The sequence below is a fragment of the Rhopalosiphum padi genome, chromosome 3, assembly GCF_020882245.1.
Source record: "Rhopalosiphum padi isolate XX-2018 chromosome 3, ASM2088224v1, whole genome shotgun sequence".
In the NCBI taxonomy this organism is placed as follows: Eukaryota; Metazoa; Arthropoda; class Insecta; order Hemiptera; family Aphididae; genus Rhopalosiphum; species Rhopalosiphum padi.
In genome coordinates this window covers 63,396,607-63,423,548 of record NC_083599.1, presented here as the reverse complement: position 1 = coordinate 63,423,548, position 26,942 = coordinate 63,396,607, and the positions used below count along the sequence as shown (strand labels likewise).

General features: G+C 26.4%; 1 protein-coding gene across 4 annotated transcripts; it reads right to left on the bottom strand.

The window, feature by feature from the left end:
• Positions 1–1,426: 1,426 nt before the first annotated feature.
• LOC132926675 (sodium/hydrogen exchanger 9B1) lies at positions 1,427–26,942 on the bottom strand. 4 transcript variants are annotated; one of them, XM_060991070.1, is made up of 11 exons: positions 26,805–26,942; positions 24,686–25,240; positions 19,489–19,567; positions 9,167–9,541; positions 7,511–7,693; positions 7,174–7,349; positions 6,614–6,720; positions 6,039–6,203; positions 3,632–3,775; positions 3,297–3,398; positions 1,427–2,380 (listed from the first exon to the last, which is right to left on the bottom strand). In XM_060991070.1, exons 2-11 carry the CDS (start codon positions 24,960–24,962, stop codon positions 2,039–2,041), a joined length of 1,950 nt encoding a protein of 649 aa, XP_060847053.1. In that variant the 5' UTR covers positions 24,963–25,240; positions 26,805–26,942; the 3' UTR covers positions 1,427–2,038. The 4 variants fall into 4 exon arrangements, with proteins under 4 accessions (XP_060847053.1, XP_060847054.1, XP_060847056.1 ...); XM_060991071.1 differs by having other exon boundaries at positions 24,686–25,226; positions 26,805–26,930; XM_060991073.1 differs by lacking the exons at positions 19,489–19,567; positions 24,686–25,240; positions 26,805–26,942 and adding an exon at positions 16,873–17,034.

Here is a 26,942-nt window from a genome sequence, read left to right as displayed (position 1 = left end):
TATAAACATTTTTTTCTCGTAATATTTAAAAAAAATCTGTAATGGCCAATTTTTAGGCCAGGTCTATTTAAAAAAGATTATTTTAAAAACTTAAATATAATATGTACAGGGTCATATATTACGGAGCATTTGAGCAACCATACACTATCATCTCGATAAATTTATATATAATATGTGTAGGTACAGTGTAACTGTAACACCATCGCAATGGTAATGTATAGTTAATGTGTATCTAGTCTGTATAGTAATGTTTTATAGCGTTATTTCATTGCCGGCAGCCAATATAGATGTCCAGCAAGAAATGTCGTTTACGCGTTTACGCAATGGCTCTTCGTCGATTTAATAATATTACAATATTGCTTAATTGATACTATAAATTATACATTAGATTGGACTAATTTTAGTACAACGTTATTTCATTTTTATTACTTTTTAGTTATTACTAGCGTTTGGAAGTTAAGGAGCTAAAAAAGGAAAAATATGCACGAAAAAATTATAAAATATGCATGAAAAAAATGTAAAATATGCAAAAAAAATGTATTGACTATTGTTACTACTTATTAATATACAAAAACAAAAAAAATATTTAAAGATATATTAAAATATTAAAATATAAAATGTGTTATTAAAAACTCAAATATGACGCGTAACTGGTTGGCATTTTAAATGTTATTGAACCGAAAAAATAGTTTAAAAAATATATTATGATTATTAAATTTATGAAGTTTTTTATAAAATATTAAATATGCACATGAACATCAAGAAATATGCAGTTTTTTCTTTAAAATCGACGAAATATGCTAAATATGCATTTTTAATTTTCAATTTTTAACTCAACATTGTATAGCTCATATTTCTAGTTTTTCCTGCTATAACTCGAGAGCATACAGAACAATATGCAACTCTGATAACTTCCGAACTCTACATATTAATTATTTGCCTAAAAATATGATTGTATTATATGGACTATGATTAAACTGTTTATCTATGATATAAGGAGACTAGGATAAGGATTAGGTTTAGACAAACCCACTAATTAAGATTAATTTATTGATTATATATTAATTATTTGTTAATCTTAATTTATTGAAAATTATTCCGAACACATTCACCATTTTTGTTGGAATTTATTTTCATCAGCAGAGCTTTCTTTCATTTTCCTGATTCGTTTCACCGGCAGATACTACACAATACTTTAAAATTAATTTATCCCAGAGGTAATGGTTATTACCTTCCTATATATATTTTGGGTCATTAAAATAATAACTGATGATTGGCGAATAATGTTATTTTCCGTTCAACGTTATTTATCTTCATGTATACATTATTATATATAGTGAAATTGTTTAGTATACATGATTTTTAGTTGTTACATATATAATAAAGTGATACCTAACCAACACAATCATATAATTATAACGCATAATAATATATAATATGGTGTAATTGTATTTACTTTATTCTAATGAAATAAATTAACAAATGCTAATTAATAATTAAGTACCTCCTACTAACTTAAGACTATTATTCTTATTTAACACATTAATTAAAAATATCGAAAACAAATAATGAAGAGCTGAATAATTTTACAAAACCGGAATAGGGATGGAGGGGGATAAAGGTACTCGCTTTATTATATGTAATTGTCCAGTATTACGTGAACATGAATGATGATCACATGAAATATTTAAATTTTAAACCGTCGCATAATGAATACTATATAACCCGTCTATAAAATATGAAACATCGTAACAGAACCATAATATTGTATAGACTGTACATGGGAATTATAAAAAAATTTAAAACAAAAACGTCCGATCCGGAAATCGGAAATCGAGATTCACCTACGGCCGCGTATATACTATATAATAAATTTATGATATACGTATAATAATATATTATATATTATATTACAGTGTAATATTATCATATAATTCTATATTATAAAGTTATCGCCATATCATTATTGTGTACGTGTAATGGCGACGAGATGAATTTTCGATTTTTTTTTTTCGACAATGATGTTATTCTCGCGGCCTCAGATCTTGTCGCTCCCGTCCTCGGCCGTGCACTCCGCTTTTGCCGCGTCGCTGCTGCACTCCTGCGCCTGGTCGTTGCTCACGCTCGTGCCGTTTTCCTCGTCCTCGCTGTTCAGCGTGATGTCGCGGATCGACGGTCTCGGGCCGCGTCGCCACTGCTCGTTGCTGGGCTTGGCCTTGGTCAGCAGCTTGGGACCGGACAGCGAGACGATGATCGCGCCCGCCGGGGCGGTCAACAGGATGGAGATGATGCACACCATCACGATCGTCCGGGAGTACTCGATGTGTTCCGGGTTTTTGTTGTTGGTAGCAACTTCCAGTACGGCCGGTCCCAGAGCGGCCTGAAAACGACACCGCGAGCGTTTTAAAAAGAAAAAGAAAATAGGTTACCACTTTGCTGTACTTGGGATAAAGTCACTGTATAATGTACATAATATTATGCGTTAAATTTAAATTTAATGATAAATCATTCTATACGGTCTGTCACGCTTTATATAATTACTAATCATACTATATATAATATAATATATACGTTATAATATATTATTAATTATTCACATTGTACATTTTATATATTTTTATTTATATTATTGTTTGATGCTATTATTTATTAAACTAATTTATTTTAATATTTGCGTATTGCAAAACGGTAGAGTTGGTGGGCTCATTAATATATGTTTTGCAGAAAAAACTGTATTTTAAAATGTCATGGTGTGAATAAAATATAATAATAAAAATTAAAGTACCCACGAATAATATTATTAAATTACAACACGTTAATCAAAAACCTATGATTATAAACTTTTTACATTCATTGGTCACAGTATATGATTTACTTCTAAGAAATCTTGTATAATAATATGATGTTCTATCTTTGACTATAAAAATTGAACATTTTAAAATATGTTTATACTTAGAATTTTAAAGATAGAACAATGAATTATTGTAGATGTGACCTATTTTAATTCGATTATAAGAAAATCGGTTTTATTTATTCACTTTTTTACTCGAAATTAATTTTTAATATTTTAATTAGAACAATTAGGTTCAATGATAAATAAGATAAAAAAGTGACAGAAAAGACAGGAAAAAAGACCTCCCAGTGAAGATACTCAACATGAATGTATTTTTAATAATTAAAATTAAATTACCTTCGAGCTTTCGGTAATAATTCAGTTTATTTTTGAATTGTGAATATCTTAGTTCGATGAACTAATATTAGATCAACACTAAAAGATAAAATAAATCATTATTTACTTGAACAGATGCTTTGGCCATCCACGATAACGCGATAAACAGTTTTTCCTTAAAATTCAAAGAACTCCCGGACGCTGCTATGATCGTTATAAAAATCCGTGACTGAAACGAATAATGAAATTCCATGATTATAAATTATTTGGCCCGATTTCGTATAGTGTGCAAAATATAGAATGAAAATAATAATAATAATAGTACCTATTTTTGTTATTTATTATATTGAATGAAACGATAAAAACTCGTGTGTCACATTCAATTTTAAACCTTAGGTATTAATATTAGTTGCAATAAACAGTATTAATACACGGTCGACGACCACTTTTATTTTTACATACCACAAAAGCGATGGCGACACACATAACGGTTACTGTTACGAATTTCAGGTCAAGTTCATTGAGTACAATTTGTGTGCCTGTCAATCCAAACAGTATTGGTTCGCAAATCATCCAAAATATTTCAAAAGCCGTGGCCACTGGGTTCTAGTATAGAAATAATCAACAATATTATCACGTTAAATATTGCATGACAATCATAAATCAATTAATTTAAAAAAATCTCAATTAAATCCGACTAACGGTCAATTATATTATACTATGTACAAAGCCACGTCTTATGCAGTTATATAGATAATATTTAAAATTTAGTCAACGTTTAATAAACATTTTAATGTTTATGCAACTACTTAACATTACGCATTTGCAGCGATTAAATAGTTTACATTAAGTTATTTAAAACTACCTATTAGTTTTTGTACTGTATCGACTGCCTGAATAATATTATCTATATGTACAATATACATTTGCCTTGATTTAAAAAAATACTACAAAAAATAATGGTAAACTTATAAATATTCAAAAATTATTTATACTACAGTTACAGTACTTTTAGAAATTTACCTACACGGCAAACAGAATAATCAATTTTTTTAAAAATCGGGAAACTTGCTCTACTGCAAAGTAGAATTTGAATACGTATATTTGATCATTGATTAAACTCAGTACAATGTATAATAAACTCAACGAATTAAATAATTGGAATCATACCTAAGTCATCACACGCGAAAAAATATTCTGAGTTATATGCGATCTATCAGTATCTATCGGCTCTACCCACTATTTTTTAGAATATTTTTTATTTATTTATTTATACATACATATATAATAAACGGGTAATAACCCTTTTTATGAACAATATCAGTCTTACATTTTTTAAGTATTATACAATAAGAATTAAAATTTTAAACAATAATAATGAAAATACACATACAAAATAATAATAATTTGACAGCGGTAAATGATAATAGTCCCTAACAGAGAAACAAACACTAAATCAATAATAACATAATAATGGTAACTAATTTACAAATTAGTTTAAGGTTAAGTATATATTTCTATTAATAATAGACTAATATTACAGGTAATAGGTTAGTTGGCATATTATATTTTGCATTTAATAAATAAAATATTTTTGTGTTTGAAGTATCTAATATTGCATGTTATTTAACTCCATTCTTAATAAATAGTTATTCTGTAGTTATAATTCTGAAGTGATATAGTTAATATTATATCAGTTTAGCCAGTTTAGGTCATAATTGGAAATTTATTTTATTTTATTAGTATGTGGGAAGAAAAAAACTTCATGCCGTCAACTTTGATTATTTATAATTAACACGTAAAATATTTTGCAATAGAAGTAGACCAAAAATATTTTTAAATTATTTATGATATGTATTTTTTGGCAAAAAAGTGAAATTGTATATTAATATTCCTTTATAATCTACAAACCATAATGATTTTCCATTCATTGTACAGATGCAGAATGGCAGTATAGGTACTTGTGAAAATAATATCAATTTTGTATGTGCGTCTATTGATTTTTATAGTTAAACTGCATAAATATTTCAACTATTTAAATTAAACGGAAGATAATTTGTCGCGAGATACGCTATTTTTGTATATTGTAAGTTAGGTATTAATATTATAAATTGCATATTTGTGCCGAATATAGAAGTATTTATAAATCCATTAAAATTGGAGAAATTATTTTCTTAAATATTTTCACCATAATCTATACTTCAATTAATAACATATTATTATTTATATATATATCAAAAAAATCTCGTGGTTTAAGATTATATAATTTTTATTATTAGTAGTAATGTGGATATTTTTCCAAAAACATCACGTATAATATAATAAATTATTACTATATTGTTTTTTAAAAATATCGCGAATTTAAATGTCCTAAAAATTATCGAAAATACTCTATTAAATAACCAAAAATACGTTTTCAACGCAATAATTCCCTTAAATAATACATCCATTTTTTTAATACACGTAATGAAAAAAACGCCATAAATAAACTTTCAAATATTTTTAAAATTCTTTAAATAAACTAACAGTAATGCTACAACAAAATACCTAAGTTTTAACTTTATACTATATATCATATTGTCACCAATGGTTATTAATTACTTTTTAATTGCTAATTATTAATGTTTTTCTATTTTTGGATTTTATTCCAAATAATTAATTCCAAATTTTCTATATATTATCAGTACAATAACATACCTTGTTATTAAGTAAAAAATTGTACGTAGGTATTTCTAGATGTTTATAATTTTTTAAACCATTATCATTAGTTATTATCCAATTGTTAAATTATATTGTTTTATACAATCATAAACTTTTATATGTGTGTTATTTCAAAACTATTATTAATTTTACTTAACCATTAACATACATCCTCAATATTCCACCCTTGTTTAGTCCAAAAATAAATTGAAGTAAACGATGAGATGATCACAGCTAATGGACCGGCGCCTTCTAAACTTGTACGTTCAAAACCCAATACAGCTAACAATCCACCTCCAGACAACATTAAAATGCGCAGTGGTACCACAAAAGGCTGTATAAACAAAACAATAATTACAGACAATACATTAATTAGTCAAGGAAAAATTAAACTTATTACTTGTACATTTATAAATAATAATATACTTATACGGTTATTAAAATAATACTATTGATTGATATAAAACAAAACAAAATACAAGTAAAGTATTAGAAAAATTACCATTTATTATTGTTCACAATTTTATTTGTTACAAAATAAATAGATAAGTACCAAGCTCTGTCCTAATCTCTTGTTTAATTTATAATTTATAAATACGTCACAAGGAGGAAATATTACACGAACAAAAACATTTAAAATTAATTTATTATTCTCTCTACTTCTAAAGGCTTTAGCGATTCTAAAAAATCAGTAAAACTATTATTTTATGTATTTTTAACAATATTTGCAGTAATAATACTTACATCAGTTCGTTCTGGAACATATTTAACAATAAAACCCCAAACTAAACCGTACAATATCCCAGCTGCTATTGACACTGGACTTAACAATAAATCATAAGTAACTGAATCTGAAATACATAAACATTTATTAGGTAATAGCATTTAAGAATAACGAGGAAAAAAATTATAGCGCAGTTATATTTTTGTATAAAAATAACATTTTAAATAGCAAAACGTAAATTACGAGTTTACTTTAAATAGCATGAAATGTGAAACCATAAACAAAATAGATTGATATACAGGCACGCGCGATATACATATATGACATACAATGAGCAACGTCTAAATTAGATTTAACAATTAAATGATAATATTTTACATTTTTACAAGAAAAAAAAATGTATAAAAAGGCTATAAATTGCTTAAAACATATTTTCCAAGCTGGTACCTACAGCGAGTTAATGAATTTCAGTTATTTAATATATTATGAATTTAAATTAGTTAATTACATAGAAAATAAATAATATTGTGACAGTTTATCCAGTGTATTATCATTGTAATTATTTTGTAGGTGTACGTACTTGATCCAAAAAGCATACTGGTGCCCACTCCAAAAGCTATGACGGATGCGGCGTCGTCAATCCCTGCGACTGCTATGATCAACGTCGGGATTCCTTTGGCCACACCGTAGCCCTTCGTTCTCAGGCGGAAAAGGCAAGGGACCACTACTGCTGGAGCCACGGCAGCGATAATCGATCTACGACAGTGGACAGGTGCCAAAAGTCGTGTTATAATTTACTATTTAGGTAATACGATTAGTATGCGATTACTGTGTCATCGTGTTAAATAGATAGGTACGCATAGAACAGAAATATTTAACCGAATATAATAATGTATATAATAATATATGATACTCACCCGCAAAGTATAGCGAACTGCCACGGAAGATCCAATAGATAGTGAACGGTCGCCGCGATTACGGCTGCTTCGGTACACCACGGGATGAGAGCAAGGAACAACACTCTACAGTATAGTTTTTTCAATGCTACCGGGTCCAAGTCCAATCCTGCTCTCGTGAATATCACCACTAATGCAATTTTTCTGCAACAAAATGCCACGTTATAGTCTACACATATATTTATTTATCTTTCTACACATCGTGCGGGTGTGTCAAGGGATGAGACTTGTAGCTTCAGCAGTAAGATTGGGTGGCGAACAAACAAAATCATCACAATCGAGCCCAGTGGCGCAACTAACGTGAACGTAAAATAAAATTGATAAACATTTTTAAAAACATTGAAGGCGTTTTAGACAATCGCCCCACTAGTCACCCGCCCACATTACGTGGACGTCGTTCAAAAACGAACACTCACCTTTCATAATCACACATTTTATACCGTTCAATACCATACACATTTTTTCTGTTGTGAAAATGGCAATTTGGAAGGTTAATAATTCAAAACCACACACGTTTGATTAATAGTTAAATTAAATTAAGAATGTATTTTTATTAAATGAATCATCGTAAAAATAATTTAATACATGAGATCTAATAATTTTAATATCAATTAAAAGTAATTCAATAAAATAAAATAAAGTATGTTTAGTAGGTAATACTTATATTGGAATACTGATGTTTAAAGTATTCTATTAAATTACTTGAATTTTTTTTAAAAGGTGTGCGACTTTAACGACCGCCAAATTGCGCCACTGATTGAACGTAAACTATATAATATATTATTATATTACCTAGTGTAACTTAACTAGGATAATAACGGTAATATCTTTAATTAGGAGTACAGTACTAAAATACAAGCCCGGATTAGGTCCACTATGAAGTCCCAGGGGCCGGGTACCTACTTGGTTATGTGGGCTCACGCCGATGAAAAAACAAAATACACAGTCCTGTTCTTATCGAGGATTTGAACATTGCATAACATTGGAGTTCCTACACATAAATTTATTATTATTATATATTAATGAACTAAAACTATACTTAGTACTAGTGGAAAAAAATCATCATCTTCACAATTTAGTTGAGTGAATTTACAACACAAGCATTTTGTATACGATCGAATTCATTATTAATTAAAATTTGAGTGGCGAGATATTTAAAACAATATTAAATTATTAACGAATCAAAATCAAAAACTTTAAAACGTTTTTAATCTCTGAATAATTAGTAAACTCACAATAATTATTACAAGATAATGTTTGCACTAATAAACGTATAAACGACCACTTAATAATATGAGATGAAAATAGTCACGGATGGATTAACGATTACTGATTATTGAGTATAATATACATTATATGTGTAACAGCGCTTTTATTCAGTACAATCGTTTTCTTATTTGTTTATAACGTTTCGAAATAATCGCAGTGTATTTGTGTTTTTTGACCTATTTCAAATTAAGCCGTTAGGCACAAATAATTTTGTGAAATCGGTTTGTCCATCACATTTCGTTACTAACTCAACGCCCACAACAACAACAACAAATCTTTGTAGGTGACCCGATGGTCCGAAATAACGGAGGCACAATTCGAGCGGGTCACCGGTTTTTAGACACGTACCTCAACATGGACACGAGCTCCGTGTAGTGACCTTCTATGTGGATGAGACCGACGTTCTTGTAGACGATGCCGACCAGGAGCATGCCGACGAGTGCGGGCAAGGTGAGCATGCGGAACACCCATCCGCCCAGGTACGCGAACACCACCAGCACGGCGATGCTGAACAGTTGTCCGCCCGGTTTGGCGTCCGAGCCCATTACGGTCAGCACCACGCCCCAGAAGAGCGCGACGGTGACGAGCAGTGCGAGGATCCGGGCCACGTGCCGGAACGACGGGCAGTACGGATGCGGGCACGTCTTCGGCCAGCATCCCGGCTCCCATCCGGGCCCCACTTCCTTCTGACGGCATTTCAGACAGAATATGTACCACCAGGAGCTGAAACAACAACGAGATCATCATGACACCATCAATGATTTCCGAAAAAAATATCGTTTTGAATTGTATGGTAATTTCTTTGTACAGTGAAACTTCCATATAACGAAGTCGAATATAAACAACAACAAAAAATCGTAATATGGAGGAATTCGTAAAATATAATTACTTATTCACTAAAGATAAAGGTCATAGTTCTTAAACATTTTTCGTTAAACAGAAAATTTCGTAAAATGGAAGTTCGTTATATGGAATTTTCACTGTACTTTTGTGGTGAACAAATAATGGAAAATGGCCATAATATGACGTGGTGGTGTAGCTAATTTGCCGATACGAAACGCCGCGTGATCGTTAGATTGTATTTTTTATAATGTTATATAAAAATTGAGGTGATGTATTATGTCTAATTGTACAATTACTAGAAACCATTAAAAAAATCTTAATAGAGATTCACACTCGATTTTTGCACACCTCCGGACTCTATCCAAAATAGCCTCCTCGGAAAATATAATAAAACAAACACATCTTTGTATAAAATGTTTAATAAATGCATTGCTCCAATCAAAATCTAAAATTATAATAATCATAAATATATTTTGCATAATACATAAAATTGCTGATAACTATCATGTTATCTTATGCACTTGAACACAAATCAAAAAAAAATATTACAAACATAATAAATCATTCTTAACGTATGATATTATGTAAGATTGTTTTCAAAAATATATTTTTTATATAACGGCTATAACTGAAATTTTTATATCATATACGATAAAATCATTGACGAAGAATGACAAAGAATAACTTAATAACCTAACGATTTAACTTTATACTTTACAATAATATTTACTAATCAAAATAAAACCAGCTCACATAATTTCACACCCTTTAATTAGGTCGTTTCGATGACACTGTTTAGTGCCTATCAATATGAGTATTTAACAATATTCGTTTCATATGTGCCAAAAAATATTTTATAAAAGAATGGCATTAATTTTTCAATACAAATGGCCACTATTCTATTGTCAAAAGTTGTCTTATGTTTGTCTCAATGTTCACCTAAATCATTTCTAAACATATTTATCAAGCTGGTATAATAATATATAACATTATATCTTCTGTTATGCGATCACAATATTATCTAATAAGCTGTCACGAAGATAATATTCTGAATGTATGATCGATTTGTTTATTTTCACCAAATTCATCGAAAATAACATAATTTCATCTACATTTATAAATATAATTAATATAAAACATACTGTTTAAATAATATATTATGCAGCTATACAGATTGATAAATAAAATGTACGAATAAATGTCGATCAAAATTATGGTGTCTTTCACTAGATGAGAAAGGACCTTTTCTTGTTAAATACTATTGAATTTATTTAAATTTTTAAGTCTTTTTATGACAAATTTATGCATTTTATAAATTGAAAAAATAATGCAAACATTCAACATTGACGATGTTACTAACCACTTTGCGTCCACACATCAATACCATCTAATTATTTCAAACGACCTCGTTAAATAAATATCCTTCATATGAGTATATGACTAATCAATTGATAATATTGATAAATTATTAATATTATAATGATTTAAAAATAGAAATAAATAAACTTAATTTAAACTCATTAAATAAACGAATAATTAAAATTGTAAATAAAATATAATTATGAAGTGTTAACTATAATTTGGCGTCGGATACAGTTCGATATTATCATGGTCGACGCTCGTATACGCGAGTTTGTGAATACATTACAATAAGTATTTGATATTTGAAATATTTCTCCTTACGGTGAATGATATCACAAGTATATAAAATCATATGACTTTTCTTTTTCCTATACTTGTAACTTGAAAGTATTCAAGGATACAAAATCTAGTTCATATGTCATATTGTTTTTGCCTATTTTAAAGTTTATTAATTTGTGATTTTATTATTTATATAAACTACATATTATAAAAAAAATTAAAATTTATTATAATATCAAATAATTATGTATATCCAAATATAATTAAATAATATATTTGTGTATATTAATTTTTTATTATTTATATATAAAGTTATTTTATACAATAAAAAACAAATGAATATAAGTATTGAATGTTTGAATATGAATTATGTTACTATTACATTGTCTTACCAATGAATAATAGTATGTAAAATATATCCTAAAATTGAATATAATATTCTAAAGAGAGCGATTAATGTTTTGATTTTACAATGGTATGTGTATCTAGAGACACTTTTTATAGTAAAAAAATACTTCAATTTATAACTTTAAAAATTATCTTTGTAGTAAGAAACTGAATCTAGTTAATCCTTGGGGAGGTCAAAAATAAGATATATAACTTTTCGTCATAATTGTAAAAAAAAAAAAAAGTAGAGACAACTTTTACGCAAAATCATTTTTCTTATTTTGTTGTAATTTAAAAACAAATAATTAAATTTTAATATTGCCATTTTTTATACGTCATATAATTTTTAAAGTAGTTTGATTCTTTAATTATAATTTATACCACAAAGTCATATGTATAGGTCAAAAATAAATGTAATTTTTTAATAGATAAATGATACATTTCTCAACATTTGAATTTTTGTTTTGTAACTTAATTAATATGAATATAATATTATTTAGTCATACATTTTTAGATTTAGTAAAAATATAACTATAACTTATAGTAGTTACTAGGTGCAGGTTTCTAGTTACTAGACTAATATTATGTCTAATAATATATATTACATTATATTTTATATTGTTTATGATAATAATAATAATAATAATAATAATAATAATAATAATAATAATAATACTGTTAATTTTTAAATAATATTAATGATTATTTTTTTTTCTATGTGATATGTATATCGGAAAGTGCAGAATTAACTTATGCTGTTAATATATGCATTTGATGATAAGATTGCAAAATTACAAAACTTATTTCATTGAAGAAATAAATAAACAATTTAAAACTATCTCTGTAGGAATAACCTTATTTACAAAAAAATACCCTTATACAACTTTTCAAATTGCAAGTAGATATAAATCAAACACAAATTATTACCAATCTAGCTACTTAAATACAATAGATATTTTAAATTAAATTAAAAATAAATATTTTTGTTCTGCTGCAATAATTCTAGTGAATGTACCGGAATTAATTATTTACGAGCCCATTCTACTAAAAACAAATATAATTTATTGTGCCTATTAAATTTTTTTTTTAATAATTAAATAAGCATAAAATTGTAATTATTAAGTTATTTTATTAGTATATGTAATAAAATTTGGCATTTTTCAGTTTATACAAATAAATAAAAAAAAATTTGCATTGACTCAAATCATGCTATTAAAATTAAAACATAATTTTTTTTAATTGCCATAAAAAATATATCTCAGTTCTAAGAATATCAAATGTGTATTTTTATTATTATTACACTATTAATATCTTATGTTATGACTGTAAAATATATTGTAAGTTCGTTCTTACGAATAGTGCCTAGCCATACAAAGTTTTTCGAGTTTCGTAAATAGTAAAAATATTGAAAACAGTTTTGATACTCTTACATCTCATCAAATATAAATTGTATATAAAATATGTTTCGGTAAATTTAACAGTGAAGTCGAGAATTAAAGAAAAATTGGTTTTTGTCCCAATCCAATTCAAAGGCCATAATCGCCCTGTTTTACGGTACCTACTTAGTTTATGCTACACCACAACTCACATATTACGTATATTGTAAAAATATAATAGTATAATGTCTTCTAAAATACAACTAATCATTAAATGTATGAATACCTAATAAAATTATTTGATAAGCCAATAACCCATACAGTTGTACAGACTTGTATATATATATGACTAGTATATAGATTTGTAATTTTGATATTATACAAACAGGAAAAGTAAACAATAGTTCCATAACTTACTATATCTAAGGTTTATAAAAATACGTAAGCAACGTATTAAATAAACAAGAAACTCAGATTTGATTAAATTAAAATTTGTTTTTCTTATGTATAATTTAAGTAACTAATTGTTGTTATTACTAGTAAATTTGGTATTGCCAATTCATTACGGACAATTTATTACAGTTATTACACTGTCGGACAAAACAGTATTTTAATTAGTTGTCCAGTCATAACGAGCAATATATACATAGACCGAGAAATTACACGATAGCATATTATATTGCAAGTAGGTAACAAGCATGTTATGTATTATTAAAATGTATTTAACAAAAGAATATAATAATAATAATATACAAAATAATTTGCTAAAATATGCATATTATAAGCATTTGCAAAAAAATGTATAAACAATAATATAATGGTGTTTTATTTATCATAAAATTGTCATTAATATATAATGTAACTATTACAGTAATAATTCACTCGTTTTTAAGCACACAACACATGACGGCGAGGACGTTTCATTTCATTTTCATTAAACAAAATAAATATGTGTTTATTTCAGTTTGTTAGTCTAGTATAGCTAGTTATAATATCAGATAATTAATGTGAACTCAGCACTATGTTATGTTATGTAATTTCGTATAATTCATTAATTTTCGTTTAAACATAATATTGTTATAACCATATCGTGCATATCTACAGTTGCACACACATTACATGAAATGTACCTACACTATATAGGGTGCATCATCTCATACTGTTATACGAATGGTTTTTTTTAATGATTATACGAATCAATAACATCGAATAACCTAAAAAAAAAAAACACGTGTTTTTTATTGATGACAAAAAAAAATGTTTAAGAAAATTTAAACATGCGTTTATACTAACAGCAAAAACACTTAAACGATTTTATTTTTAATGAATTCTAGTGCTTAGTGTTTCTCTTCTGAATATTTTGACGGCTTAACTAAAATAATGGAATACATATTTAATATTTATTCATTGATCGTTCATCTAAAATGTATCCAAATTGTTGATTACACTTTGATTAAAATAAGGTATGTAATAAATTATGATTTAAAATATAAATAATATATGTATTTAGATCTAGTTTAATATATTCCAGTTATTTTAATAAAAACTACTAAAGAATTTAATTATGATTCAAACATAAGAAATTTTGGAAAATAATTACTACCAAAATCCATGAAAAATAGTTTTGAATATTAAAAAAAAATATAAGTTAATTTTGTTGTTAGTGCCTTTGTACGCAAAAAATGTGTTAACCATCGTCAAAAATAAAAATAAAAACAAATATATTAATTTTTTTTTTAATTCCATGTTATTGATACGTAATCACTAATTATTACAAATCTATGTATACGTGGACTTAAAATAATAATATACATAATATTATATCCTATAAATTATAAGCATATGATAAACTGGTACTAAACATATATACAATGGTACATATTGTTTTAAGTATAAATATAACTTGTCTATGCATATTTTAATACTCGTATTATTATCTAGGTACATAGAAAATGTAATTAAAATTACTTATTTATTACTTTCATATATTTAATATCAACGAAGTAAAATCAAAGAAGAAGTGTCAAACAAAATAAAAATATAAAAAATGAATTAGCCACAGACATTAAATAACTACCTATACTATTATATACTTAGTGTCAATAGTAATCATATGCATATTATACTATTATAAGACAAAAAATAAAAATTAAGAACTTTTCAAGAAAAAAGTCAATATTTTAAGTAAAAATAAATTCTTACGAAAAAATAAAATACTACAGTAATTAATTTAAAAAATAAATAAATAAACGTCTTTTATATAAATTATTAATTACATTTTATGAGTTTTAAAAAACGAAGTACCTTAATATACGCTAATACTCTTCGTTAAATAATTTCACTGTCAAGTCTGTATTATTTATACTCATGCTTAAGAAAATATGTGAAATAAAATGCAAAAGATTACTTTTTTTCTCTGTCGTTATTTGTGCTGAAATTGAACTTGTAGACTTCTTCACTGGTTTGCTTTACATTAATAGCAGATATGTATTCCGTACTATGTTTAGGGGAATTCATTTAAAAAAACAAACTTATTTTATTTAATTATAAAAGTAAACAAATAAAATTATTAAACTTATTGTTTTAATTATTGAATTAAACTAAAAAGCAGCGTAAGTGTAATAATATACATGAGCTGAAAACGGGTGTAACACTGTTTTGCGTTGAACGCACACAATATTACTAATACCGTGTGTAAGTGTAATAAACCAATCATTTCACATTTTTTTTTTATTCCAGTCAACTGACTTTATTTTTGTAATTTTTTTTTTTTTTTTTTAAATAAATTATACAACAAAACACCTGTTTGTTTTATTGAAATTGCTTCATGTAGCGCAGAAAAATAACAAATGGGTGTTTGTAATTATCATAAAATATTACCTGTTTCTTGTCATGTACACTACTGTTACAGTCTAACACATTTTTGGCATTCGTTTAGTGAATTTTTCATTTTAACATTATTGCTGCCAGTTCTGAGTATATTTCCTAGTTTAACAGTTTTTTGGTGTTCAGTTAACTAACTCTAGTTAAACGATATAGTTACATTATATAGTTATCTTTTCACTACAAATGTACAACCATTGAACGTTTAAATGACATTTTACAATTAAAAATAATTTAATAATTTAACATAATTTAATACATACATTTACAAATAACTAAAATATTTTCATTTATATAGACTTCGATACTATTGATTAAAAACTGATAAATTTAAAAATAATATGATAAATGAATGGCTAATGAATAAATTCCGGAGAGCCGCTCGCAAATGATGGTTATTCTTCTAAAATGTATCGCAAAAAAATAACTAATTAAGAGAACTTTCGAAATATCAAAAATATAATTTATGCGCGTTTGATGATGATACGAGTATTAATCAAGTAACCTCACCATATGCTTCAAGTCGTTGTTAAAATTATTAACATAATATCCATAGTCATAAATATTATTATTATTATTATGTGCAAACATTCTGAAAACTTAAAAAAATCTTAGAACTCTAAAGACTCAAATTTACTAGATTTCCTGATGAAATCTAGGATAAATAGAATAAAATAAATATATGAGCCAACAGGCCACAAACCACAGTAAAAATTAAATAGTTATATAATATACGTATAACCTATACGAAAAATATTTTATCCATATAATTTTAATGTCAATGTTAATCTAGCAAAAGTCTTATAACAAGATTAATTAATTCAAAAGATAATATGATATAAGATTTATCAAGCATTGTTATATATTAAACAATTCATTATGCATTGTAAGAATACGCGTAAGTCGTAAGATTAAGATGCTCACTCTGATGCATTTGTAGTCTTTTTCAATCTTCGAGATAAATAGTACATTTTTCATAAATATAATTTTAAAGTCAATTGATAATTCACATGTTCACATAACTTTCCCGAACACTGGTATTATAATATATAGGTTATATATTAAATAATAGATAACTATCACACAATAGGTATATAATAGTTTTTATTTGAACACATATTAGTAGCAGCTAATATTTTGTTTGCATAAATTATTTAGTTAGATTATTGTCAGTGTTGTTTAATTCAGCATCTGGGTACACTAATCTTCGTAATTTATGTAATATACCTGCATCATACAAATTACAGTATAATGTTTGCACTGTATAGAATGCTGTAATAATAATTTATAATTGTATAATATACCTATTATAATATTTTACTTATTATACCGATATTTAATTAATTACATTATTTTTAAAGATATATTATACTAAATAACATGGTCCCCCTCCCGTAATATTGTATTTTATGTGTGCATATTATATATAATATGCTATATAACTATGGACACTTATAAATATTATAATTTAAAAGATATCTAAACATATATACGATACCTATTGTATTTTTTTTAGTCACCATGTTCACTCGTGAGTTAAAATATATCTAAACGATATATTTAATTTTTTTAGTACCTTAATGTTTCTATTTGAAAAATATTATAGCCACAACGTTTATTCTCGAAATATATTTTCTTTAGACCATATTTATTTGGATAGTTATTTCATCAAAAAGTATTTTTCAGAAACCATATAAACTTAAAAAAATATTTTGACGGAAACTATTTCTGATGTATTTACTTGGAAAAATATTTCATTGATAAGCATATTATATGCAAGTATAAATATTGTCGGAACCCTATTTTTTTATTTGAAATCAGATTTAAAGTACGTTTCCGGAAAACATTTCCAACGTTTAATGGTTCATAGAAAATATAAATATCAAATTTCTATAAAAAACTATGAATTTTTGATTGAATTTTATGAGTTTTTTTTTAGTGTGTGTGTGTATATGATAATTCGTCGATAAAATGATTTAATTTTCTGGTAGCGAATTAGATCTAGTTTGTACTTTAAAGAAGTCAAAATAAAAAATTCCCAACACTTTTTTTATAATTGGGAAAAATAAAAACCAAATTAAGAAAAAACGAGTATTGTTACGTAAATTAATTTTTGACAAAATCGACTTTGTTTTTTTGGATAACTACTTAAGAGCGAATAACCGTAGATACTTGAAATTTCCATCAAATATTTATGTTATCATTTTATATTTACGATAAAATATTACGAAAAATATTTAAGTTAACAAATTATTTCGTAATAAGAAATTCATAAAAAAATGTTGTGTCCTATGATTTGAAAATTTAATACAAGATTCTTTTTAACTTCATAATCTAAATGAAAATAAAAAAAATTACCAAATATTTTATAAGCATTTCAAATTTAAATATTTACAACATTCGATATTTACTCGTAAAATATTCATTTTTCCTTGCCCAATTGTGTATATTATATTGCACTTAAAAATAAGTAGATACTTGAAAATTTCACCAAATTTTTATATTATCATTTTCATTACACCATAAATTTTCCAGAATTGTATAACTTTTCTGCGTTTTTTAAAGAAATGTTCAATAATTTTTTAAGTTTTTTTTATAAATTGTTAATAAAAAATTATTCACTGAGTTAAAAATGTTAAAATTCTTAAAAATTAAATACTAGATCCAACTTAAATTATTCTTATATCTGTAAAAAAAATATTAAAAATACATAGGCATAATTTTTTTTATACATTTGAAGTTAGAATTTTAACAAAATTCATCAAAATCGTAAAAAAAATAACTATTATTTTGTTTTTAGAAAACTTTTTTTTTATATCTATGTTTTGAAATGTAATGCTTTCTCGTGATTAAACCATAAAATCTAAAAAATATACAAACACAATTATTTTTTATTGATATTTTAAGTTCAAATTTGGATGAAATCACATATTTAAGCAATAAATAATGATGTTAATTATTTTGTTATAATTATTTAAAAACATTTTTTACAATACGTGATAAAATTTTTATTTTGTTTGAGTCCCCCGGGTACCTACTAAATCTAATTTTCTATCAGAAACTATCCTCAGAGTTTAAAATTACAGTATTTTTACTGCTCTTAAAGGTGACGTATATATATATAAATAAGCACACATCATTACAATCAATACATTCATCACTTGCTCAGAATCTAAAACAACTATAAATATTTATTATAGTCGATTATATGACCGAGTATACAATTTGTATAGGTAGGTACTATTACTACATATATACAATGCAATATTTCGTAATTAAAACATTTCATACATATTTAGGCATAAGTAATTTTCATTTTAAATGGTTGACCTAGTTTTAAAATATATTATAACTAAATTATATTTTGTTGTAAAGTTTTTAGTAGTCATAACTCATTAATGCATAACCAATACCAATATTATTATGTACCTACAGCACTCTCAGCACTCACTTGAGCTTAAAAAAATCTACTTGTTAAAAATTTAAAATACCTTATACCTACCGAACTGGTTGAAATTATATATCTTGTGCTATACTTACAGCTGTATACTTGATGGTGGCTCGTTATTATTTTGAAATGTTATTGATTTTCTACTTTCGCTGATCACAGAGATAAATCCTGCAATATTGAAATCATAAAATGTATAAGTCACAGCCTAAAAATAATATTTATACAATATAAAAATGTTATTTAAATTTTAAAAATAACATAAATGCAACTATATATATAATTATGACATGAACATTTGAAAAATCATATTCGAAGTATTTCACATATTATATGCTTTTAAAAATCAAATATAAGTATTTCTGTAGGGCATGGACCAATATCGTCTAACACAAAATTTTTGTTTAGGGTCAGTATACCAATTGCGCTTGTATAACACATATATAGGTACTAAAATGCTTGAAAATTAAAGCTTATTTTATTGATCAATTGATTACTGGTTAAAGTGACTGGGTATAATACATTTTATAACAGTATCAGGAATTTTATGAAACGAATTATAATATAATGTAACAGGTATTTAATTTTGAATAGTTGATGATCAAAAGATAACTCGTAAAATGCGAAAAAAAAATTATTTATTTATTTATATTATATTATGTATTAATATTCACAAAAAAATTGCAGTTTAGTGTTTTCATTTATTATAAATAAGTAATAACTAATACATTTTCCATAGATATTGTAAAATGTTTTGAGCGCAATTGGTCTATCGACCCTAAAATATTTAAAGCGCAATTGGTATATAAAAAAATAATTTTAGGCGTAATTGTTAACTGATGCCTTTCAGCAAAACATTTGTTTCAAGAGTAATTAAAATGTTTAAATTGTAGGCAGGGACGAATTTAAGGTGCTAAGGTGCCAAACTCCAAATTTCAAGGAACTAAAAAAATGTTAAGATGTCATAAAATAATAAAAATAGTATTAAACGTTTATACCTATCTTGTTTTAAAGATTTAACCTATTTTGGAGGGATCGAAATCGTTTCAAATTTTAACAGTTACAGTTTTCGTTTTGAGAACGATTTTTTACATTTTCAGGTTTTGGTTTAGGTTTTAAAAAAAGTTTTTCAAATTTGTCGGTTTTGAGAACGGTTTTTTTTTTAAATTTTCGATTTTGGTTTTTTGAGTTTTTTCAGATTTTCATTTTATTTTCCTGTATCTAATAACTGTACAACCAATTTTTATTATCTATTAACTATTAAGGGCTCCGGGTTTAAAACCGAATTCGATTTCTGCTATTTTGTCATTATTATTTTTTTATAATTGATAACTTATCTCGTAATTTTACTCGTATTTTTACACCTTACATGTAATGTGTAATTTTATTTTCAATTTTTTTTCTCATTAAACGCGTTTTGTTAATCTTGCACTCTGTCCAGTCTCTGATACTCTCTCTATGAATTTTAATCCTCATTGCCACCAGTATTCATTCTAGTCACCACCAGATATTTTTCCAAACAAAGTTGCTAATCGCATTGCAATCTAAAAAATACTAATCGTAGACTTCAAAATGTTACTCATTACTTAGGTATAGTACTATTGTATCATTTTCCATACAAAATTATTTTAACTATTAACTTTAAGTATTTATTGTACCTTTTACGGACTGAAACTGTTCACTCTGTTCTGTGGTAATTTGGTTACACGTATTTTAATTAACATGCATTCGAAATAAGACGAAATAGGCCGAAAATCAACACAAAAATTCTTTTAACATGTTTTATTATCATTAAATTGTTACAATATTATGATAATTATTTTAATATTATCAATAATACATATTAATTTCTTATTTTTATTTATATATTTTATTATTTTTATATATAGTGCATGAACATAATTTTGATTTCCTGAAATACCTTGTTCCGTGGAGGACCGTTGATAATTTACTGTTTACTGTATAATGTAAATTATCCCTGGACAATATACCCATTATGATTAGTCTATTTATTTCCTTCATTCGAAATCATTTTTACGTATAGACAATAGATAAATATCTTTAAATTTAAATTAAACTCATTCATTACAGATACCTACTCAGGGACATTCATAGCCTATTGGTATACAACAGAAACAAGTTTGCCAATATTTTTTTATGATAACTAGTTATAAACAAATAATGTGATTTACCTATATATTTTCTCAATATACTTTTATGTAAATTAATGTTTGGGGATGAAGGAAATTTGTATGGCCCTAAGTCGCTGAAATCCTTAATTCGTCTCTGCATGTAGTTACGAATCTACATTCAACATAATGACGACTATATAAGATTTAATCAATTCCACCTTCTCTTATTTTGGAGAAATATACACCGATCCCATCAATTTGAAGTTATAAGTTAAGTAAATCAGAATTTTTAAAAAAACATTTCCAACTTATCAAACTAGGAAAGTATGGGGAAATATAAGCTTTCTGAAGTAAAATTACAAATTATGATTTCATCAGTCGTTTTTAAATTGACATTGACAAAATGTCCAAGACTTGATTGTATTATATTATAATAATATAATGTTATTCACAGCTTTACTTATTATATATATATATATAATCATAATAATATACATAAACTATAATATTGCTATTATTTATATATATATATATATTTAATATACCTTATATTTCTAAATCAAATTTCTTAGTCCTCTTGACTTTTAACTATTAAATTCGACTCTATGAGCAGGTATATACCTAATTGTATTAAATTAACTATAATGTAAGTACTTATTTTGTAAATACTTAGATTTTCATTTAACACATGCTTTTAAATATTTTTTTTTATTTTTAACAAGAAAATAACCATTGTATGGTTTTAAGGGACTTGGAAGTATAGTGATTCGCTATCTCTGTTTATCACAATAAGCTTTATACAGAAATTCAGGCTTACTATTCCCGAAATATACAGATAATTTAGACTAAAGCGAAGTAATTTAAAATTCTCGATATTCATTTCATTTTTCCAGAGTAGTCAGAGTACCGTCCATTTGTAGCTCCCTATAGTTTCTACAGAAGACAAAGGATAATATTCGAAAAAATTTTCTTGGCCGCTTTGTTTATGTCTCAACAAAGACTCTAGGAGCCAGAAGAACTCTGACTTAGCCAGTATGTTATTTTCAAGCTTACATACTTGATATATGATTACGTAATCTAAAAATACTCATACGGAAAGAATGATAACTTAATTTATATTGGTTTCGAAGCAAAAACACTAATATCAAAGTTTAAAATAAATAATACTTCTGAGACAACTAAATATCCGTTTTTCGAGACAATTGTTATTTTTCTATAACCAAATAACCAATAATGTATAGAATAGTGTAAACTATTTTTTACCAAAAACAAATCGCATGAATAGTAGGTATAAATAGTTTAATAACAATTAACAATTACAATGTAGTTTTATAAAGTATTACTAAATATTATTCTTATATAAGTCAATACTTACGTACCACACAACGGTGTGAATGGCTTTATGGTATAATAAAACTTAAAAGTAATTTAAATAATTTTAAACTTTTTGTACATAGGAAATAATACGTAATGCCAAAAGTTTCAAATCAAAATTCTAATTTTAAATATGTACCTATAAAAAAAATATTGTGACAATATATTTTAATTATTTTTTAATTGGTAAATAAACAACATGAAAAATCACGTATTACATTTTAAAGCTTTTACTCGACGAAAAACTTTTATCAACAATAATTCAAAAAATACTTCGATAATTGTAATTGTAAATAAATAAAAATATCATATAAATATTTGGTAAAAAATATTTACAGTTATTCATTTTTGACAAAATTCTAAAAAATCCAGTTTTTCTTTAAATTTTTATTTGTTTTTCCCTAATATTTTGACATATAATAGAAACATTAAATTTTGACCTCTTAAAAGAACAAAGTGAATCTAATTTTCTATCATAATTCTCCCTTAAAGTTGATGACACCAAAAAAACCCATCTCATTGTACAATTAATTCATTCATTACTCTGCTCAGAGTCTTAATCTAGAATAGGTGAAATTTTAAAATATTTTTAAATAGCTCAAAAAAAAATAAAAATATTTTGAAAATTGTACTATGTCTAGAAATTACTAATTTAAATATTTGCTAAACATTAAAAATATCTATGATTATTCGTTTTTAAATTAGAATAATAGGGAAAAATAAACGTATCGATCGACTGGTACGCTAGAAATAGCAAGAACACTTTTAAATCCCTAAATCACATGTATGAACTTAAAGAGCTAATATATAATAGTATAACTATATATAATACAAAAGCCAGTAAATTATTGTTAACCATCCACCTTAGGCGGTTGGAATAGAAGTATTTTTAAATGACGATCTAAACTTAAATCCTGACAAAAATAAGTATTCTTAGACTAATATTCGGTTTCAATTCAATAAAAAAATTTAAGTTTATTGTCTTCTTTTCGATGTTTTTGTCAGTGGAAGCGTCAGACCTTGTTCCATTGTGGGGATAAACATATTTTCTCAAACAAGTTAAATATAAACTATACTTATTGGTTATCAAAAATCAATTGTCTTATAATTATTACTTTTTAAATACTTAAATTATAAACCACGATTTAAAATGATAAAAAAATATGCACAAATGGAAATTTTACAAACATTTTAAATTAATTTTGATTTGTTACAAATTACAAGTGGAGTATAATAGTATAAAGTATGTGAGACAAACCAAAATATAGGGGGTACTAGCTCCTATTTCCCCCTGATCACAGTGTAGCACTAACACTGGAGGTTATCATGGATATCAATGGCGGCGTTTAAATTAAAATTGCGGTAAAGTAATCGTATTGATAATTATTATAATTTATTATACCTATACATATATACGCTCTTTACACATCAATATATTTTGACAAGGGTCGGCAATAGGTGGCCTGTGGGCCAAATCCAAACGTAGAGGGGAAATATCTAAACCGCCAAAAATAATATTTTTTTTAATGCTGCATTTTCCGTACAAATAATAGATATTTGATCTATTTTTAGTATGCATCATTTTTTGTAGATTACAATGACGTTTATCGACGTTTAAATTGTTGTCTACAATAATAGTCATTATAAAACAACAATAATTATTAATAACTGATGTTTAAGTTAATCTGGCCCTCTAAAATTTTTTTTCAAATTTTCTGGACCCCCGTGGAATTTAATTGCCGACCCCTGCACTATACTATATAAACTATTAATATCAATCTACCTTGCTGAAAATGGTGAGGTGACTGCAGGTCGTCGTCGTGTGCGGGACAGTTGTGCCTGAGCTTCGTGAGCTGGACGACTGCCCCGGGCTCAGCCGGCAGCGGATTATTGCCGAGCGGATCGACGCTGTTGCAGGGACCGTTCACTTGGTACGAGTCGGACCGCCATGGCAATGCCGCCGCCGCTGGAATCTGCTGATTTCGCGCATGCACGGCCGACGACGATGACGGCGAGTCGACGACGACACTTCCGTGTCTCCGGATGTACATGCCGGCCATTTTATCGTATCGTACACAAATATTTTATTAAGATAACTGTAGCAATCTCGCGGCGGGTGAGACGGCGAGAATACGCGGCGATTTCGCAGACTTATACAACCATCGAGATCGAGAAGACGGTACTAAAAGTTAGGTAACGACTGGCGAGTATTTTGAAGACGGTTTTTTTAGCAGTTCGGTGCAGATTCGGCAACAATGACGGCGATTCGACCTATTGGATTCGGCTGTCGCACGGTTCGTGAAATATTACCATAATCAGTGTGCCTACGAGTAAATACCTATATGGATATAATATACGTACAGACCGAAAACATGCCGAGTTTTTATACATATTATATTTATTATTATGTAACAGAGCTGACGTAGTACTTTTATTCTATAAGAATATAAGAATTGTAATTATTATAAGTACTATATTTACCGTCGGTCGTAATGGCTAATGAGCTTATTTACAGGGTAATCCATTCCACTGACCAATCATTATTTCAAAATATCAATTGTACTTTTTTTTATGTGATCTTAAGTAATCATTTATAAGTTTTAACATTACCTATATTATGTATTTTCAAAAAACATATATATATATTTTTTTTTCTCATTAGACTTTTAAGTTCCTTAATGACAACCTATTATTTTAATTTTTTTAAAAGAACCAAAATAATTTTCTAAAAATATTGAGGTATAAAATAAATATAACGCTGATCAAATAGAATTAATTGGAGTGTTAGACCATAACTATTTCCATTTTATTTCACTCGTAGGTATACAGACATGTTAAATACCTATTATTAAAAAAAAAAACTATTTATTCAATGATTGATATTATACAAAATCATTTTTTTAAATGATTCTACTTATGATTTAAAAATAAAAATGTAGGTTGGCATCAAAAATGTAAAAAGGAAAACACACAAAATGGCTTAGTAAATTAGTTTAGCCACATAAATATAGATTAACCTGTATGCATACGCGTGACGGCCGAATGCATTACCACGCTTAAAAATATTTGACAGTAAAATATATATGTCTTAATTTCGATTTGTTTGAGTACAATGCCTACCGAAATCAGTTAATGTTGAATGACGATATATAGTATTTTTTTTTTTTCATAAAAACATATTGCATCTTTAAAACTATTATATTCCATATTATACATTAATAACTATTACAACTACCTAAATTGTCTATTTTTAAAACTATACCTTTTATAACCACCTAATTGTAATCTTGGTCAAAATTAAAACTAAAATTCGTAATAATATGAATACTCGGCCACGCAATTGTCGACAGACATGACAACGTACTAAATAACCATAACCAATCTCAAAGTACAAATATAGAACAAAATTAATGTATAAAAAAACCTTCATCAAAGCTTCTGGAAATACTTTCTAACAATAACCAATTTATTTGATACATTTAAAAAAAAAATTAACAATATACCTAATTATTATTTTCTATCTAGATTTATTGTATTAACTGTTAAAATATGTAAAAATGTAAATTTATCGTAACTAATCGCCAATGCATTTGAAGTTTTTAAGATCAATAACGAAACCACACTTAGATAAAAATTTAACGATGCTAAAAGAATATTTTCATATAAAAAATATTCCATAAAATAAAAGCATATGCATAAATATTTATAATTAAGCAATTATTAATGTATTATTTTTTCAGTATCCAACTCGTAGGTATGCCGATCACATGATCAAATAATAAAACAAAATAAAAATTTAAATAACTCAACTTATTTTTAAACTTATGTTTTTCTAAGTTAATTTTACTAATTCTAAATACGGGTACATATATTTCATCCGTCATAAAATAAATATAACTTACCGGCTACCATGCTAATACCACAAGTCTTTGGAGTTCACTTTCCTAGCAAATTTGAGCACGCGTACCCGTTTTCATTAGGAATTATCATAGGTCATTTGAGCTTGCTTTGTATTGTTAATTGAATATGGATTTTTAGTG

Coding starts and splice junctions, on each gene's coding strand:
- LOC132926675 (XM_060991070.1), bottom strand. CDS start 24,962: ATGGCCGGCATGTACATCCGGAGACACGGAAGTGTCGTCGTCGACTCG. Junction 3,776..6,038: donor AAGGGTGGAATATTGAGGAT/GTATGTTAATGG, acceptor TTTCTATACTAG/AACCCAGTGGCCACGGCTTT. Junction 3,399..3,631: donor GTGTCGCCATCGCTTTTGTG/GTATGTAAAAAT, acceptor TATTCGTTTCAG/TCACGGATTTTTATAACGAT.